The following is a 19,282-nucleotide window of genomic DNA, read 5'->3' on the forward strand; positions in this document are numbered from 1 at the left end:
AGGGAGGGAGGTGGGAGGTGAGAAGGGGGTGAGGTATGAGGCGATAAAGAAAAGGATAGTCGGAGGCGCGACTTCTCCCGCGAGCCGGAGCCTAAGGATGTCTGCCGCCTGGCCCCGCCCCTACTGCCGCGTGGCTCCGCCCCTACCGCCTGGCTCCGCCCCTGCCGCCTGGCCCGGCCCCGCCCCGCCCCGCCCGGCCCTCCCGAGGCAGCTTTTGGCCGCCACCCCCGCGGGCGCTCGGAGCCAGTGCGCCGGCCAAGTCGCTGCCATCGCCACGATGTGGGCTGTCCTGCCGCTGCTCTGCGCCGGGGCCTGGCTCGTGGGCCCCCGCGCCTGCGACGCCGCCGACCTGGCCGTGAGCTCCTTAGGTAAGGGGAGAGCGCTCGGAGACCGACTGGCCTCCGCGGGAGGCGCCCCTGGAAAGGGGCCTGGCAGGTCGGAGGCTTGGGAGTACTTAGGCTGGGGGTGGGGGGGACCATGGGCTCCAGAGGAGCCGGGCAGGGCATTTCTCAGGCTCGAGGCTCAGGGGATCTGCGTGTTGGAATCCGGGATCTGGGAGGAGAGACCTGCGTTGTAGGAAAGGAGGGGGCCGGGAGGAGGGGGAGGTCTGGAGGGCAGACGTCTTTCGTAACCAGAAAAGCCAATGTCTAGGTGCCAAGGGTCCCCCTTGCCCGGGGGCAAGGAGGTGGAGGGAGCTGAAGACCCTAGAATGCCAAAGGAGCCCGCGGCCCCTTCTGCCCTCCGCTCCTCATCTGGAGACTTAAAGGACTTTGATCTGCTCCTGCCAGAGAGAGCAGGGACTTTTCAGCCTTTTCTAGCAGCATCCCAGAGACTTGGCACCTAAGGGATCCCCAGAGGTGCCCTGAGAGTCTGTCTGAAGAACGGGCTGGACGGACTGTTTGGAGGAGTGACTGCGCTTAGAGCAATGGCTGTTTCAGGGGCTATAATGTTCAAAGGGCCCATGGTGTAAGGTCAAGTTCCAGGACTGCTCTTTATGGCCAGGTGAGCTGAGAGTAGTCCAACTTCATGCTGCTTTTAAACCCCGCCTTCAACTGCTGGGGCCCCAGGCGCCTCCGCGGGCTGAAGGCTCTCCTTTGCAGCCTCCTTCCTTCGCTGCTGCTGCCCACCCTCAGCCCACCCCTCACAGGCTCTGACCTCACAAAACCACCTGCCCCCACCTCACCCTGAGGCTCCAGAAGAGCAACCAAAGAGCAGCCTGGGCGCTAGACAAAGATCACTGAGGCTAAATCTTTACAGCCAGAATCTTGCCTTATCCCTCCCCACCCATTTATGCAAGAAAGCCCCCCAGTCTGCAAGACTGCCCTGGGAGGGCGCCAAGCTCCAGCTCAGTCCCAGCCTAAACCCAGCTGCCCCCCAGCCGGGGCCGTGCTTTACCCCGGCTGCATGGCCTGCATGGAGGAGGGCTGGCGCTGGAAACTGTCTCAACTCCAGAGCCGGGCTTGGCCAACTTTGCCTATAAAGGACCAGGTAGTGAGCATTTTAGGCTTTGTGGGCCACACAGTCTATAACAGCTGCTTAGTTCTGCATTGAAGGCAGCCTTAGGCAGCATGTAAATGAGTGAGTGGGTTGTGTTCCCGGAAACCTTTATTTATAGACACTGAAATTTGAATTCAAATGATTTTCAGGTGCTACAAAATAATTTTTTCCCCCAACCATTTAAAAGTGTGAACTTTCTTAGCTGGTGGGCCATTCCTAAACAGGCAGCAGGCCAGAGTTTGCTAACCCATGTTCTAGATGCTCACTCTCACATGACCCCCCAGACAGGGTATTACATAAGGTCTGTATGCTTTCTTTCAAAAGTCACAGTGGATTGAAATGGGTCTTTCTGAGGTTGGGGCACAGGGGTCACCTTCTGGCCCGGCCCCAAGATCATCTCTTGCTTTTTCCTCCGCTGACCTTCAGCGAATGAAAAGTAATCTGGGTTTGCACACCTGCTTATTGCTTTTGAAACCTCTAGAGGCAAACACTAGTCAGTTGTCCTAAACTCCATCTGCCTCAAACTTTGGTCCTAGGTTGAGGTCTGTCTTCCTCTGAAGCCATCAGCTGTAGCAGGGCCTTAACCAGGATTTGCAATCCTCTGAAGCCCCACAAAGGGCATGTATTAGGGAGATGTGCATTTCTTTCCCAGGGAAAAGGACTACTGCTTGGTTTCTGGAGCAGATCTGTGACCCACAAGGGGAGATCTAAATTCTGTACAGCAGTGATCTTCAGATTTCAGGGTATGGATCCTTGGGAGAACACAAAAAATTCCAAGTGATATCGGCACAGACAGGGAATCAATTTCCAAACCCTTTACTTCCAAGAGGAGAAAGGACTTCTACGTATCAGTTGATGGGGTTCTAGAAATAATGTTGAGTAATAGAGCACCATGTGATTTGGGGTGTAGGAAGGAGATCAAAGAATTGAGTGACATTACTCTAAAAATTGCCTTCTGTTCCCAGAAGCAAGTAGCAATGAGCAATCCTGCTTATTGGAGCAGAATTTCTCAGCCCTTTGACCTATTATGAAAACAAAGACCAGAATTAATGCTAACCCATTCAAAAAAATAGGTAATATCCATCCATAGGGAGGGGGTTGTTAGTATGGTTTAATTTACCTCATTAAGAGAAGCTTCTCCTACAGAGGTTTACTTTAACAGTTACTGTTCATAAGGTGTAATATATATGAAATGTTTTAATCAGGTGGAGTGTTAATAATTGATGATGATAACTCAATCCCGAATAATTTTTTTTAATATTCAGAGGTGTATGGGTTACAGAAAGTAAAAGTAATTCACATTTATACTTTCTGTTCTTGTTGTTGCATAAAAAGATGTTAGAGCGATCAAGTGTAAACAGATGCTCCCTTAGGATAAAACTCTGTGAGGCTGGGATGGAGATGGGGTTTCAAGGAGAAGAAGAAAATATGTAAAATACCCAGTTCTTATAGAAGAGCTTCGTTCATGATTATTGATGGTGGGTATCAGATCTTGATGGTATATGGATTTCGTTGGCCAGCTTGAAAAGAATGATGTAACAATCTTATTTTAAAATGCTATTATTTACAGTAAGCTGGAATACATCCTTTGCAGCTATTAAATTTGAAATTAAATTTTTACATAACTTAAGAATGTATACGGGTAGATATAGCAGGAGTCCACAAGTGACTAGCCAGCCTGTTTTTGTAAATAAAGTTTTATTGGAACAGTCACACCTATTCGTTTTCACACACGAGGACAGAGTTGAGTAGTTGTGACAGGCTGTAGAGACTGCGAAGTCCAAGATATTTACCATCTGTCCCTTTAAAAAAATTTTTGCTGATCCTTGGGGTATATGGGTTTTTTAATTAACTTCTTATTGAATTATCACATAATACAGAAAAGTGGACAAATTAAATTATGCATTTCAGTGAATTTTCAGAATCTAAACACATTCATGAAACCAGCACCCAGATGAGGGCATAGAACATTACCAGCACCCCAGAAGCCCCCTCTGTATCCCCACTAAGGATAACCACCATCCTGATCATTAATATCATAGATTAATGACGTATCGCTCTTCCAAATTAATTGGACTACAAAAGCAGTACGAGTTTGTGTTACTTCTTACATTCTGCATTAGATAACACCATTTTTGGTGATTTAAATTTAGCCTAGATTCCTAAAATGCAGATCAGTTCTGATGTGCCCTACTTGACTACAGAGGTTATTGCAAGACACCCAGGCCTAATTTTTTTTTTTTTCTTTTTGCAGAGAAGTTTCATTTTAAGTCATGGATGGTGCAGGTTAGTGTTCAACTTCTTCTTTCTGAAGTTTTTCACTTCGGTAAATTTTCTGTTATCAGACCAAACTGCTAGGTTTGGATAATGAAGAGGGATTTTCCAACCTCACTCTGCTGGGTCTTTCCAGACTGAGAAATTGGTCAAGCGCTGGGGAAGAGTCAGTTAACTGAAGGAACCCCTTCCAAACAGTGGTCTCCAGTGATGAAGTCAGTCAGCTGACAGCCTTTCAAGCCTTGAGATTTACTTCCATATTTTATGTTCAGATCACGTTGCGTGCTGGCTGCAGAATCAGTTGGAAGACAGTGGTGCACATGTGTTTGAGAAATGGTGATATCTGCCATCAACTTGACCCAGTACCAGCTGTGCTGTCCAGGTGCGACCTGCACTTGGCAGGTCTTTCTCTGGGGCCTCTTGTTCTGCTGGCTGACTCTCCCACAGCTGCATGGGCTTCATTCTGGCCACAGGTCCCCAGAGGCAGGCGGTCTGCTTTGTAACTTCCTGACTCTCATCAGAGAGACCCAGGACAGTGTCCCACCTACTAACACAGATTTGGCCAGAAGATCATGGCAGAAAGGAAACCTCCAGTCCTCCTCTTAGAAAACAATGCCATCTCCCGCTGATGAGCTGCACCCTGTTTCCATGACTTATCGCTGATGTGTTTTGTTTCAGCACCAAAAGGAATACAGCTCAGAGGAGTACCACCACAGGCTGCAAGTGTTTGTCAGCAACTGGAGGAAGATAAATGCCCACAATGCTGGGAACCACACATTTAAAAGTACGGTGGGGCTGCCTTTCCTGCAGATGTCTCATCCGCGGGGGAAGGGAGAGTCTCAGATCAGGAAAGAAATCAATTAGTAGCATCCGCTGATTAAAGGGCCCACTAGGGGCTTGGGGTGGAAGGAGCAGAAACCCAGGCTCTGAGGCTGTGGCTGGCTGACCTCAGGTTCTGGCTTTGCTGTTATTCTCTGTGAGATTCAAGGGGTTGTAATTTTAGGATGGAGCTGGTACCCCTCTGGGTGGTTGTGAAGTTTACAGGAGGCTGTACAGAAGCCGCTGCCCTGATCCTGCCATCTGAGGGTCCAGCCCAGATGCTCAGCCCTTGGATTGCTGTGGGGGGCCCTGCCTCTTTAGAGACATACTCTGGATTCCTGAGCAGCCTCTCAGGGCATCTGCCTTCGCTCCGGTTAGTTTCAGTAGAAATACACACACACCGCACATACACTGAGGGCTTGGAAATGATGGCAGTGTCAGCTAAGATAGAAATCTGATCAACAGGCATGAGGTGGGAGGAAATCTGAGTTCGAATCTCATTTCTGCCCAGTGTTAGCTGTGTGAATTATGGGGAAGTTGACATCTCTCAAGTTGTACTTGGCTGTAAAGTGGAGAGGATAATGCTTCCCTCGCTGGGGCGTTATGAAGACTGAAGGAGGTAGCAGGTGGGAAGGCACCTGGTGCTGGTGCGGTGGTTCTTTACCCAGACATCCATCAGACTCACAAATGGAGTTTCCAAAAAAGTGGGTGCCCAGGCCCCATCCCAGACCCACTGCATCTGTGGGGTACAGCCCAGATGTATGTACTGTTGAAAAGCCCCCCAGGGAATGCTAAAGCACAGTGAGGGTTGACCTTAGCATACTGAATTACAGTTGACCCTTGAACAACGTGGGGGTTGGGGCAGTGACCCTCTACACAGTTGAAAATCCGAGTATAAACTATAGTTAGCCCTTCATGTACACGGTTCCTTTGTGGACACTGTTCCTCCACATCCAAGGCTCCTCCGTATCCAGAGCTCCACAGGCGAGGATCCAGTCAACCCGGGATAGGGTAGCACTGTAGGATTCACTACTGAAAAAAATCCATATATAGGTAGGCCTGCGCAGTTCAAACCCATGTTGTTCAAGGCTCAACTGTATATCACATTTAAAAATTGAATGGAGCCAAGTTGCCAGGACTATAACTGGGACAGTGAACGTAGGGTTTCATTATTTTTTCTGTTTATATTTTTTCTGCTCCTCTGCTGTTTTTTTGTTGTTCTTGTTGTTGTTCTTGTTGTTGATTGTTCTCCCTTCTCTGTTTCAGTGGGGCTGAACGAATTTTCAGACATGAGCTTTGCTGAATTTAAACGCAAGTATCTTTGGTCAGAGCCTCAGGTGGGTGTTATTCATTGTGACCAAATCTGCATGTTTTCGCTCAAACCTTTGGAATAAGCTCATAACTTGCTCTGCTTCCAGCCAGATTCAGCCCCACCCCTGGCTGCAGCTGGGGTGCCCCGGGTTCTCGGGGGGATCCAGAGAGGTCAGCTCCCAGCAGTTCCTCAGTCCCTGCTCATGGCCTCAACAATGCAGACCCCAAACCTAGGGTTGCTGGATAAAATACAGATGCCCAGTTAAAAGTGAATTTCAGATAAACAACAAACAATATTTTACCATAAGTATATCTTAAATATTGCACAGGATATACACAACAGTTATTTATCTTTTATGTGGAACTCAAATTTAACTGGTGAACTGTATTTCCGTTCGCTAACTCTGGCTACCTTGTCCTAACCCCTCCATGCCGAGCTCCAAAAGGCACCTGTCATTTAGCGTTGGGCCCCAATAGATGGGGGTGGGATGGTTCTGACAGGCACACTCTTTCTCATTCTCTCTTGGTGATACCATTTTAATTATGCACTTTTCTATCAGAAAAGGTTTTCTTTTTTTCCCCTGAAAAAAATTTTAATTTGTTGTTTCAGAATTGCTCAGCCACCAAAGGGAACTACCTTCGAGGTACTGGTCCCTACCCACCCTCTATGGACTGGCGGAAAAAAGGAAATTTTGTCTCACCGGTGAAAAATCAGGTATTCATGACAATCCCCATCCTTTTCCCAAAAAGTAACCACTTTCTCAGACAGTTTACCAGGAAGAAAACCCCAAAGAATCCCAAAACCACAGCAAGTATATCCCCAGCTCTGGTTTTAACTCATCCTCTCTCGAGCTGCCTTCCTCTGAAAGGCCAAGTCGTCATTGTTTTTATGGACTGCTCTGAAGGATGGAAAAGTACTTCTTTACTAGGCTGAAGTTTACTTGTTCACTCTCATCCCTGACCCCACAGTCCTAAGTTCCCCCGGTCTCTCCGGTAGAATCACCCAAAACATGACATTCTCTGAGCCCTTCAGAAACTGGGCACTAGGACCCCATTCCTACTGCCCACTCATCCCCTCCGCAAGGCACCAGGGTCCAGCCCCTCCCTGGCCGGCTGCTTCCCTTAAGGTAGCTGCCGGTAGTCAGTGATCACAATGAAACCCAGCATTTCAGACATGCTGTGGCCGAGAGCAGGAGACTGGCCTTTCAAGGAATAGCGTCCCCTGCAGGCTCTTGGGAATAGCGCTCTTTGGGAATAGCGCCCCCTGCAGGGCATAGTGTCCTAGGACAGCAGCGGTGGTGCCTTCCCAGCACTCAGGGCTGAGGACTGGGCCTCTGGCTGGGGCGGGGGTCCCAGTACAAGTTCTGTTCTGGAGACTCTGGACCTACCCTCTGCTGTCCCCTGAAAGTGACAGTGCAGTGACCTTCTTCAGAAAGTGTGACCTCTCGATCCCAGGAAATACGAGGTGAAGGTTTCCCTCCTGGAAGCACTTGGCTTTCCACTGCAATCTCCACAAGAAACAATTTCTCCTTCCCCTTAAAGCCATGTGGCACAGCTGAAGATCTGTCTAGACAGGCACACTGGGTTCCCAGAGCCTGCCTAGTGATCTCAATGTACAGACCAGCACCCAGAAGCCAAAACTAGTCTCCTTTCCCAGGGATCAGAGGGGTAGAATGAAGTCAGCCCTCTCCCCCAAGACCCAAAGGCAGTTTCTAGACCATCTGAGAATCCGATGACAGTTCAGAGCAACAAGTATTATGTGTGGAAGCCTGAATGCTTTGGGCAAGTGAGAAGGGGAGGCCTGCCAAGAATGTTCCAGGTCTTCATGTGAACTGTTCCTGGTGGTCGGGCAGGACGGAGCCCCCTGGGCGAAGCGGCCAGAACAAGGTGGTTACTCTCGTAGGTGTGTGTGGTCTCTCGCCGTGGCCACTGTGTGGTTACAGATCCAGCAGCGGGATCCAACGTTAGCTCAGCAGCCTTGAGGGTTTCTCACTTTACAGAGGAGGAAACTCTGAGGGAAGGTGGTTTGCTCAAGATACAAGGCTAGCAGGTGACAGAGGGCACTTCCAGCCAGGTGTCTACTCAACACCAGTGCTGGTGGCTCGGCCCTGCTCTGCCTCCTTCAGCCGTGGCCAACCCACCTCCTTGACCAGCTGGAGACCTCTGACCAGGCCCTCCCCTCCCTGCTGAGGGGAGGATCCGAGAGGAAGAGACTCCGGGGGGGAGCCCAGCGTGAAGGTTCCTTCCATGGAGACAAGCGACGAGGGCTCAGTGGGGAAGGGAATCTTAGGAGCCGTTGCAGAAGTAGAATGTGGAGCACTGAGCCAGTGAGGGGTGGACAAGGACAGAGGAGGCTGAGAGAAAAGCATAGACAGCAGCAGGTGACATTACTGAGCCCGTGGGGTAACTGCCTGACAGGCGCGGCCTTATCTACCCCCAGCAGCCCTGTGAGGCAAGCACGGCTGTTCCTGTTTTACAAGTGAAGAAACTGAGGGCTCGAGGGGCAGCGCCTTGCCCAGGTCACATGGGCGGTGTGGGACAGAGCTGTGATGTGCCCCGGCAGGCAGGCTCCAGGCCCCGAGTCAGGAGGCCGGGGACGGCAGTGACGGTGGCCGAAGATGGTTAGGTGGATGGAGGGGGCAGGACGGGCAGAGTCTGGGGCGTCCGGGTGGGATCATCTGGGGGCCGGGATGTGTGGGTCTGGGTGGAGGTCAGGGCCGAGGCAGGGTTTGGGGAGTTGTTAGTGTAACAGGACTGTGGGTGGAATGAGATTGGAGGTGGAAAGGTGAGAGAGAAGGTTCTAGGAACAGGACTTTGGTGAGTCCGTCTGCTGGGAAACCGTGGGAGGAAGAGGAGCCAGCATAAGGAGCGCCAGGAGACCACAGGATGGGACGCGTGAGGCGGGGCCAGGCCTAGGAGTGCGCGGGCGCTGCTTCTTGGCTCCTTGACAAGCCTCGGTCTCCTCGTATGTGGCACGGGGGCAGGGTTGCGGCTCACAGGGCTTGCGAGGGCCAGAGCGGACACACGTGCACCAGGGCTTTGTAGACTGAAGTCACGGGGCGCCCGGGTTCTCAGGGGACCGGTCCGTGGGGCGTGGCTTTCTGACGCCCCGCCCCCGCCCCACCCCCACCTGCAGGGCGGCTGCGGCAGCTGCTGGACCTTCTCCACCACCGGCGCCCTGGAGTCAGCCGTCGCCATCGCCACCGGGAAGCTGCTCTCTCTGGTGAGCGACCAGCCACTGGCGGGGTTGGGGAGCACCTCCTGCAGGGGTCACAGCCTGGGCCTTCAGGCTTCTTTTTGGCTTTGGCCTTCAGTTGGACTTCAGGTATCCCAGCCCCATGGACGTTTGGTATGCAAATCTCAGTGAACACTTTTCTTAGAAAGAAATGAGGCTTACTGAGTAAATGGCCCAAGGGCTCCTTCCTGGCTGGGTCTGGGTGCTCCTCAGTTTGGCAACCTGGGGCCTTCAGAGAGCAGAGCCTGCCTGGGAGGCAGCCCTCTGGGACCTGTGCCCTCTCCGAAGCTGGACATCTTCACGGAGGGAAGAGCCGGGACATGTGTTCAACTGCTGACCGCCAGAGTGAGGGGTGACTGCCCAGCCCCTGCCTCCTGTGTGGGGAAGAGGGAGAGGAGAGAGGGCAGGGCTGGCGAGGGCTACGAGGGCCTTGGTTGAGGGGAGGCCTGTCCCCTCCCCCCCACGCCACCAGGGACCCCTGAGCCACAGGCATGTGCGCCCTTCAGGGCAGCACTCGGACACGCGGGTCCCCACGCCCTCACCTGCCCTCTTGGCTGCCAGGTCATCAGTGCGCTTTTCTGTGATGTGTGCCGCCAGCTGGGCTAGCACCTCACACACACAGAGACCCTCCCTGCCCTTGGGGAGCTTATGACCTGGTCCTCCTGACCCAGAGCCAACGGGACCACAGGCGTGGGTCAGCAGGGGAGGCCCGGCGCCCACGCCCGTCCAAGAATGCTCTCCGCTCTCAGCTCACTGGGTGTGTTCCTCCCTCCAGGCAGAACAGCAGCTGGTGGACTGCGCCCAGAACTTCAACAATCACGGCTGCCAAGGGTACGTCCCCGACCCGGGGGGGTGGGGCCTGAAGCCCCTTCTCATCTCCCGCTGATCACTTCCAGGATGTGCTGGGCGCTGCCGCAGACCCTGCCCTCAGTGCTAGCAAAATCGGCCTCACTTAGGGAGGGAAGGGCACCTCACACGCCCAAGGCCTCTCAGCCAGAACAGGCAGAGTTGTAATCTGAGCCCAGGCCTGCCTGGTTCCAAAATCTGTCCTCTTTCCCTGGTGTCACCCGGATTTCACCTTACAGCATGGTTGACCTCATCAAACACCAGGGCCTCTGGGCGAGCAGCCAAAAGAATTAATAGAGTGAAAAACACATCATCCTCCAAAACCAGGACCCACACACAGATGTCTGCTTGGCCTTTCTACAAGTTCTCTGAAGCTCTGGCCGCCCCAGCTCAGCCGGCTGCACGAAGGACCTTTGTAGATGTGGTTCGGTGTTCAGGCAGAAAGGCTGCGTCTTCGCTGGGCCTGTTTTCCTGGCACGTTTTCAGAACAGGCTGTTAGGGATTTGCTCAAGTTTCCGCATGTCTGTAGCCCTCGTCTCCTCCCCACATGCAACGCTCTCAGACCGTTCCTCAGGATTGGCGGCTTTCCCAGCACATACACCCATAAAGCCAGGCCCCTGGTGCTCCCCAGGGCACGCTCCCAGCCTTGCCTCCCCTCACCTACCTGTGCCCATCCCCCCAGCCCCAGGGCCCTTGCTCCTCCTGTGGCCGAGTCCTGGGAAGGCCTCGTGCTCCACCTGCTGCTGTGGCAGCAGCCAACACGGGGGCCTCCTGCAGACAGCATGCTCCAGGCCCGGGGCCGAGACCTTGGGTGAAGTCACAGCCTAGTTACTGACCCACATCATGTCATGTTCAGCCTCACCGTTCACCTCATTTTTGGTCACTTTCCTCTCTGCAATTTACAAACACCACCCATCGCAAGAGTCTGAAAGGGTGCTCTGGGGCCCCACCATTTTCAAAGGGGTCATTTTTTTCATCCATTCAGCAAATCTGACCAAGCACCTGCTATGTATCTTGGTACAGGGGATCCGGCAGCTGACGTTCTAGCTGGGCCAGACAGGCCATAAACAGGTGTGCCAGGGATGGGATGGTGACAGAGGCTATGGAGGAGAAACAGAGACGGGACAGGGCATTGCTGGGGAGCTGTGGCAGGGAGCTGTTGAGTTCTGTTTACAGGCAACGCGATGTAGGAAAGATCCACATTTGGAGCCAGATGCTGGCTACAGTGATGTGGCCCTGGGCAAGCTGCTTAGCCTTTTTGAGACTCAAGAAAGAACAGCATCTACCTCTCTGGGTTATGAGGGGTCAGACAGTGGTGTTTGTCAGGCGCCTGCCCAGGCGGGGCCCCGCAGGCACGGCGGTGGCGATATCGGTGAGCCGGGCAGACACTGTCGGCTGTCCTGTGGGAGTGCCCGCTCCTGACAGAGTAGGGGCCTGGCTTAAAGGGGTCTGTCCTGCAGAAGCTCGGGCGGCTGGACCTTGGGCCCTCCTTAATAGCCTCTTCTGAGCTATGTCCTGAGGCCAAGCAAATGCGGTGGCATTGCTAGCCCCTCGGAGACTTCCCTGTCACCGAGCCGGGCAGGCCCCACCTCTGTCGTGGCCAGTCCCAGGTGGGCACAGCTGCGTGTCCTTCTTGCAGGGGTCTCCCCAGCCAGGCCTTCGAGTACATCCGGTACAACAGGGGCATCATGGGTGAAGACACCTACCCCTACAAGGGCAAGGTAACTCCGGGCAGCCTGGGCTCGGCTTCCTGGTCTGCAATGCTCCCCGTCTCCTTCTTATCCCGGCCTCGGAAAACATCCCTTCTCCCCGCACCTCTTGAGGGCTCCCGGCTCCCACCTGAATTCTCAGAGCTGTCTCTTCAGGCTCACTCCTTCACCTCCTCTGCTCACCTGAGCCTGGCGCTCACCAACCCGGGGGCCTCTTACCGCCCTCCCTGTGGCCGCACAGTCACTCTCCTCACCACCTCTCCCGCGCCTTGCGGGCATGGCTCTGGCTCCCCCGGCTCCCGTCCTGCTGCTGTGCGTGCACCAGAGCACCATCTGTTGGCTTCTTCCCTCCCATCCGTCAGTAGCTCGTCCACAGTCAGCCTCGTGCTGACAACACTCCTGGACCCACACCCACTTCACCCAGCGCTTCCCCAACGTGCACGGGCCCCTCCTGTCATCACCTCAACCCAGCCTGTCCACGGCTAAGCACCTCATCTTTCCCCCAAACCTGGGACTTCTCCTATATTTCCCCACTCAGCGATGAGAGGCACCAACCTTCCCTAAAACCTCTTGGTCACCAGTGGTCTGTTCTAGGGGTGGTCTCCTGCCAGACCCTCGCTTCAGTCAGCCTTCTGACATCATCATAGACTTTCTCATGTCGTATCCTTTGGTTCAGCCTGTGTCCCTGCCCCTACTCGGACCTTGGTGTCCCTTCATCCTAGGTCACTGAAGGTGGCCTCTCCTTGGGCCACCTCCACCTGGGGGCTACCAGAGTAGCCTCTCAGACCCAGCTCTGACCACACTCTGCCTTGTTCAGAACTCTTCAAAGGCTCCTCGGGGCCTGCAAGAGGAAGTCCAGACTCTTTGGCCTGTCCTTTGAGTCCCGTCCCACCCCCACCCCACCTGGATCTGTCTTTCCAGTCTAATCTGTTACTTTACTCTCCCCATCATTAAACTTGTGCTCCCACCAAACCACCCACTGGTTCCTAATGTCAGGTCCTGCCCCTCGTCATCCTGACCATCTCTCTTGTCTCAGAAGGCCTTGCTCTTCCCTCCATGTGACCTACCTCTGCGCCTGCCTCTTGTCTGCAATTCCCTGGGCTGAGACTAGCCCTCCCTTCGCCTTCCATGCAGGCTCTTACTTGCCTCTATTTCTCAGCAAGCTTCCATGGACTGGGTTAGGCCCTTCCTCATGCTCCCACCAAGTGCCACGCGAGCCCACCTCTGCCAAAGCCAGACAGGACCATCTCCTCCCACTAGACTATGGTCCTTGAGCACAAGGATGCCTCTAATTCCCTCTTAAGTGACCCCACCCACCACCCCTGGCACTGTAGCTTTTGATTTATAAATGTTATCAAATTGCATAGGGGAGGCCTGAAGTCTCAGCCCAGGGCCGAGCATCCCTAACCTGCATTCCATGCCCTTTGCTGCCCTGAACAGGATGATGACTGCAAGTTCCAGCCCAGTAAGGCCATTGCTTTTGTCAAGGATGTAGTCAACATCACAATGGTGAGTACAGTCCTTCTCCTGGATGGAGAGTGTGTTCTGATAAGGAAGCCCGGTCTCCACTGCTGTTAGATGACCAAGTGTTGGTGACAGGGCATGGCAGGGCAGCCTTTCATGGCAGTGTATCACTTTACCATTGAATCTCAGTCTCCATGATGGCAGCAAGGTGGGGGATGGGAGGGAAAGAGCAGGATACTGGCAGTCAGATGCTGTGGTTCTGCCCTGAGTCCTCACAAGTCTTCATTCTTGTGTTTCAGTTTTCTTGCCTATAAAATGCAAGCAGTAATCCCCATCCTGCCAGAGAGGATGTGAGCATGCGTGTGACGTCAGCATACGTCTGTGTGATGTTGACTGTGAATGCACTGAGTACGAATGTGCATCCCCGTCAGGATAAGCCAGGTTATGCCGCAGTAACAACTCCAAAATCTGAATGGCCTAAAACAGAGTCTGTCTCTCACTCTTGTGACATGTCCGTCAGCTTAAGCAGGGCTATTCTCTGTGTCATTGGCTTCATTCCAGTACCCAGGCAGAGGGAGAGACAGTGGTAAATGATGCACTGGCTCTTAAAGCCAAAACAAGTTACACAGCCACACCTCACCACAAGTGGATGGAGAAGTATGCTCATATCCTGTTTGTCCAAGAGAGAGCTGGATGTGTGAACAGCCCTTGTGACTCGAGTGTGTGCCTGTTTGTGAGTGTGGGAGAATATGTTTAAAGAGTGAAAGAATCTGTCTGTGGCTCTGTTAGGTGTGATGTGTGTAGCTGAGATTGTGAGGCTGAGGCTGCGTGCCCCCACGTGTATGTGTAAGTCACAACGTGATGTCTGTGTGACAGTAGCTACCATTTAACTGAAGCACGTGCCAGGCAGTCGGCAGTGGTAGTAACAGCGGAAGTTTCTGGCATGCTGCGTTCCAGGTGCCGTACCAACCACTTAACGCGGATTATCACCTTTAGACAGCAGACAAGCCTAGATTAGTGTCATTATCCTCTTCCCTTTATAGATGAGGAGACATGTTTGGAGTGGTTAAGCAACTTGCCCCAGGCCACAGAGCTAATAAGTGGAACCTGGATTTGAACCGAGATCCTGTCATTCCAGAACCTACAACCTATAACTGGAATGTTTCTGTGATATATTTATCTGCAGAAAATAGCCAGTTTCTCTTAGACACACCCACCGAGGGCTGACCGACTCTGGCCCATTTGTATCCCACTAAGAGATGAAAGAGGGGCTCAGAGGTATGCCTTTTGCCCGGTGCCCAGGCGAGCCTTGTCTGAGACACCTGCAGGGCCTGAAGGGCCAGCTGGCACTGGGTCCAGCCCTCCGTGGCCGGGCCGACAACACGCTCCCCTCTTGGTGGGCAGGCCTTCCTGTCTCCTCTACATTGACCTGTCTGCGCTCACAAGGCCTTTTCTGAGCACAAGGAAGGAAGCCATTTACTTACCAGCTGTTCGCTTTTTGCAGCTGGATCTCTGCCCACCCCTCCAGGGAGGGAGGACTGAGGGAAGGCTGGGTGCCTCGATCCCTCCAGCATGTCCTTCCCATCAGCAGGGTCCTGGCCTCAGCTCACACTCATTTCAACTCCCAAAGGGTGCCAGCCAGGGGAATGGCCTCCTCACTCATGCTAACCCAGGGGTTCTCAGCAGAGATGCTTGAAAAACTCCTGCTGCCTGGGACCCACCCCAGAGACGCGGATCTCATTGTCTGGGGTGCAGCCTGGACACTGGGCTTTTTTAAAACTCCCCAGGTGATTCCAGCTGCTGCTCTCACCTGGCCTCCGCAGCTCCCTTCCAAGCTGGAGCCTCCAGGAAGCCTCTGGCTTCCTCCTGCCTGCCTTCCCCAGCCGATGGGGATGCGTCCTTGTCATGCATACAGCCCTTTGCTGGGTCTTCTCGTTTCCACCACCATCTGGGCCTCATATGCGCATAGCCTCCTAAACCCTGTGTTCTGCCACAAAAACTCCTTAGACTGGCTTTGTGGGTGCAGGGGATCCTGGGGGCTGGAGTCACATCACCTCTGCACCCTCTGGAGCCCCTGGCTCATGGAAGGACCTCGCTGAATGGTTGTGAGTGTGCAAATGAATGGGTCCATGCTGCACCCTGGGCCTGACCCCACAGAGTGGGGGTTCTCTAGGAGCAGAGCAGGGAGGGGGACAGAGACGAGCCCACGACCAGCCCAGTGAAACCGACGGAGGTCACAGGGCAGCCATGGCTTGGGAGGAGGGACCTGTTAGCCAAAAGGACCTGGAATCCCAAAGGCTCCTGGCCATTCAGAGCCAAAAGGGCGGGGTCCCCATACCAGCCCCCAGTATCTATGGCCCAGCTCTGCTGTGAGGAGGGGCAGCTCCCCCTTGGTGGCGGCTTTTTGGCCTAAAACAGCCTTCTCTTCCCTCTGCTTCCTCCTGGACATCAACGTTGCTCTGCGCCTCTGTCCCCTACCTTGGGGCAGAGGGTCACGCTTCGTAAGTAGGGTCAGGAGGTGGCAGAGCCTGTGTGTCCAGCTGTCAGCCCCTCCGTCTGTCCACAGAATGACGAGGCGTCGATGGTGGAGGCGGTCGGCCTGCACAACCCCGTGAGCTTTGCCTTTGAGGTGACTAACGACTTTCTGTTGTACAGAAAGGGCATCTACTCCAGGTAAGCCGGGCCCGACAGTCTGCACAGGAGGGGCCGGGGGCCTCAGCCATGAGGCTCAGGACCCATGGCCTCCGGTGTGGCAAGGAGGAGCGGGAGGTCAGAGCCAGGCCACATGGAGCCCAGAGCTCACTCTTCCTCAACAGAGGAGCTGCCTCTGGTTATGAAAATCTGTGTTCAAAAATTTGAAGATGTGAAATAGGGAAGGGAAAGTAGCTGCTGTCAGATGCCAGGATCCTGTGCTGAAGGCTTCACCGCAGGGTTTCCCAGAAAACCCGAGTTGCTGACACGTCTAACACGGGGTTCATCTCACGCACGCCTCTTGCCTATTTTGCAATGTGAGTTCAGCCGCTTCTGGCAGCTGCCCAGCGTCTATGTCGCGGCCTCCTCTTTGTCTGCCCATTCCTAAATGCTGGTGTTCTCCAGGGCTTTCTCCTCAGACACTCCTTGAACTCCACGGACAACAGTTTGCCAAGAATCTCCAAGTCTCCGTCTGGCAGCCTGGTCTCTGCCAAGCGTTAGACCCGTAGAGCCAAGGGCCTCCCTGCCACGTCCGGCTGCACGGCCCAGGGAAAGCTCAGATCCTATGTGTTTCCTCCCTGTCATCAGACGCTGCCCCACTAACGCTGCTCAGAAATGTGCTCTCACTCCCTCCCCATGTCTCTGCCCACCGTTGCCTCCATACTGGCTTGCCCTTGTGCCCCCACCACTGGTCCATCCTCCGCTCCGAGCCAGTCATCCTGGAACACCCTTCCTGCCACACCACCTTCTACATTCTCCGTGTCTTAGCCTGGCTGGGGAGACCCTCCTAATCTGGTCCTCCTTTCTCCAGGCTCATCTCCATCAGAACCACTTGCATCCGCCCTGTTCTTTCCTGTGCCCGCTCCAGCCCCACTGAAGAGTTTGTAGTTTTAGGCATGTCTGCTGCCTTCTCAGGGAAGCCTTTCCTGACCCCACCCCACCCCTGCCCCGCTGGACTGCATCCCATCCGCTGGGCTCCTCCCGGCTGTCACAGCCCTCAGTCCACTGTATAGAAGTCGTCTGCCAAAGGAAGCTTCCTAAATTCAGGAGCGGAATTTTCTACCTTGCCTCAGGCCTGGCACATCCCAACAACTCAGCTACACATCAGATGAATGAATATGTGACCACTACAGTTTGTCCTCCAGAAATTCCCCAGAATTTCCTCATGGGAACTAGTTCATGGTCTTAAATGGGAAACCTGTATATTTGCTCTAAATACAAGGTAAATGGAGGTACTGGGGACTGAACCCAGGACCTCGGGCATGCTAAGCATGCGCTCTGCCACTGAACCATACCCCTACCCCCTTACAACTTAATCATAGAAAGACGGCAACAAAGCGATGCTCTGTGAAACTCTTAACTGGACACTGCTGCCCGCAGGGGGAGCGGCAGGAGGGCCGCTCTGCTTGCTGGAGCCGGGCCAGCACCATGCTCAGACCCTCTCCTTTGAGTGAGCAGAACCAAAGGGGCTGAAGGGAATACTTCTCTTGCCCTGGGACTTATATGAGAGTTAATTCACCACCTTAAATGCCTCCGAGTTCCCCCTTTGGGAAACATTGCTCTAAATCACTTGTTGGCTGTGATTGAGTCTTCGCTTTTACCCTTTCCATATTTTCAAGCCTTTTTTATTTTCGTTTTCCAGTCCTTTCTGTCATAAAACTCCAGATAAAGTAAACCATGCAGTGCTGGCTGTTGGGTACGGAGAAGAAAATGGGACACCCTATTGGATCGTGAAAAACTCTTGGGGTACCCGGTGGGGAATGAATGGGTAAGCAGCTTCCACGTCCCAGGTCTGGGGGCCCTCGGGGAGGTCCCCTACACCTCAAATACATGGTTTCGAGAAGCTGGTCAGCCAAGCCCTCGCCCCAGGCCAGAGGGAGAGGAGCGTGAGAATGCCACCTTCCCACCCCCAAGACCCCTCTAGTAACCCCTCTCCCATCCTGGACCCCAGATCTTAGCGATTCTGTCGGGAACAGGAGTGCCTTTGGCTCAGTAGGGTCTGTGACCACTGCAAGGAAACAGCTCACAGCGCAGAGCCCCCTGGGACTAAGCCAGCACCTGGAAGGGCCCATTTTTGAGAAATCAAGGCAATGAGTTTACCCCTGATGGTTGACAGCCCCTCCTTCTAGAAGGCCTGGGTACATGCCTTCCCTCCCACCCCCGCAGTGAACCCAGGACCCCCTGCATGCTAAGCGTGCACTCTGCCACCGAGCTACCCCCCCTCCCGGGTACATATCTTGATGTGACTTTGTCTGTGTCTCCCCTCTCGGACTCCGTGTCCTCACCCGTTAGCTCAGGGGTCCCAGGGATGATTGTAACTACATGAGGGCTAGGCAGGGCTAAGAAGGGGCCCTCGGAGAATTCTGGGAGCAGTGAGGTGCGGACAGAATAAGGAAGAGAAGTCATTTGGTGGCCAAGGAGAGGGAAGAAGTTATTCACGAAGTCAGGTCAGAGATCTCCTGGGTCTCAGATAAGCCCAACGCTGTTTATGAATAAATCCAGAGGGAAAAGACAGGGGTGAGGAAGCCACCAGCTGGGCCTCACCTCCCTCCCTCTGCCCAGGTACTTCCTCATTGAGCGCGGAAAGAACATGTGCGGCCTGGCCGCCTGCGCCTCCTACCCCATCCCCCTGGTGTGAGCCAGGATGTCACGGCGACTGGTTGGCAGAGGAAGGGAGGAAGGGCAGCCTGGGCCCTAAAACCCTGCCCTAGAGGAAGTGGAGGGAGACCCACCCAGGGCCCCCTCACCCCTGTGGAGCCTGGAAACCGGAAGAAAACCAGGAAGAAGAGTTCCACCCAGTAGCAAGCTCACCCACGCCTGCTGATGCAGAGGTGGCCCCAGCCGTGTGCCTTAGGCATGGTGTTTGACTCAACCCCATGTGGACCGAGAATATTCTTTCTTCCCAAAAGGGCTGCTTTTCACATCTGGAAGACACTCCATTGACCGTTTTTATTCAATAAACATCTGTGAGCACCTCCCTGAGTCAGGCCTGTGCTGCGTGCTAGGGCCTGAGTCAGCCTCCGGGCTCAAGATGGCCTGGGTGGTGTTCTTGTCCACCAGATGGGGGACCCAGGAGGAAGAGCAGGTTTAATTTGATATCTTGATTATCTGTCCCTGAGTGGGTAGGGAGGAGGAAGTGTTCCAGGCTCTGACGGCACCAGAATTCAAACCCACATTGGTGGGCAAGCCTGTTCTCCACATGGAGAATAAACATTTCTCCAAAGAAGATACACAAATGGCCAATAAGCACATGAAAAGATGCTCAGCATCATTAGTCATTAGGGAACTGCAAATCAAAATCACACTGAGATGCCACTTCAGAGCCACTAGAATGGCTCTGATAAAAAAAGACGGACGATAGTAAGTGTTGGTGAGGATGCAGAGAAATCAGAGCCCTCATCCACTACTGATGAGAATGTAAAATGTTGCAGTTGCT

The 19,282-nt window shown here is 53.8% G+C and overlaps 1 protein-coding gene across 2 annotated transcripts; it reads left to right on the forward strand.

The window, feature by feature from the left end:
* Positions 1 to 193: 193 nt before the first annotated feature.
* CTSH (cathepsin H) lies at positions 194 to 18,821 on the forward strand. 2 transcript variants are annotated; one of them, XM_010955177.3, is made up of 12 exons: positions 194 to 368; positions 3,752 to 3,783; positions 4,450 to 4,555; positions 5,857 to 5,927; positions 6,512 to 6,616; positions 9,038 to 9,124; positions 9,912 to 9,967; positions 11,622 to 11,703; positions 13,132 to 13,200; positions 15,722 to 15,828; positions 17,489 to 17,614; positions 18,409 to 18,821. In XM_010955177.3, exons 1-12 carry the CDS (start codon positions 278 to 280, stop codon positions 18,482 to 18,484), a joined length of 1,008 nt encoding a protein of 335 aa, XP_010953479.2. In that variant the 5' UTR covers positions 194 to 277; the 3' UTR covers positions 18,485 to 18,821. The 2 variants fall into 2 exon arrangements, with proteins under 2 accessions (XP_010953479.2, XP_074210332.1); XM_074354231.1 differs by lacking the exons at positions 194 to 368; positions 3,752 to 3,783; positions 4,450 to 4,555 and adding an exon at positions 5,698 to 5,703.
* The last annotated feature ends 461 nt before the right edge of the window (positions 18,822 to 19,282 follow it).

This window comes from Camelus bactrianus, chromosome 27, assembly GCF_048773025.1.
Source record: "Camelus bactrianus isolate YW-2024 breed Bactrian camel chromosome 27, ASM4877302v1, whole genome shotgun sequence".
NCBI classification, from domain to species: Eukaryota; Metazoa; Chordata; class Mammalia; order Artiodactyla; family Camelidae; genus Camelus; species Camelus bactrianus.

Excerpts from the sequence above, each read along its gene's own strand:
- CTSH (XM_010955177.3), top strand. The coding sequence starts at position 278 with ATGTGGGCTGTCCTGCCGCTGCTCTGCGCCGGGGCCTGGCTCGTGGGC. Across the intron at positions 9,968-11,621 it reads AACAATCACGGCTGCCAAGG|GGGTCTCCCCAGCCAGGCCT; the intron begins GTACGTCCCCGA and ends TCCTTCTTGCAG. Across the intron at positions 11,704-13,131 it reads CCTACCCCTACAAGGGCAAG|GATGATGACTGCAAGTTCCA; the intron begins GTAACTCCGGGC and ends TGCCCTGAACAG.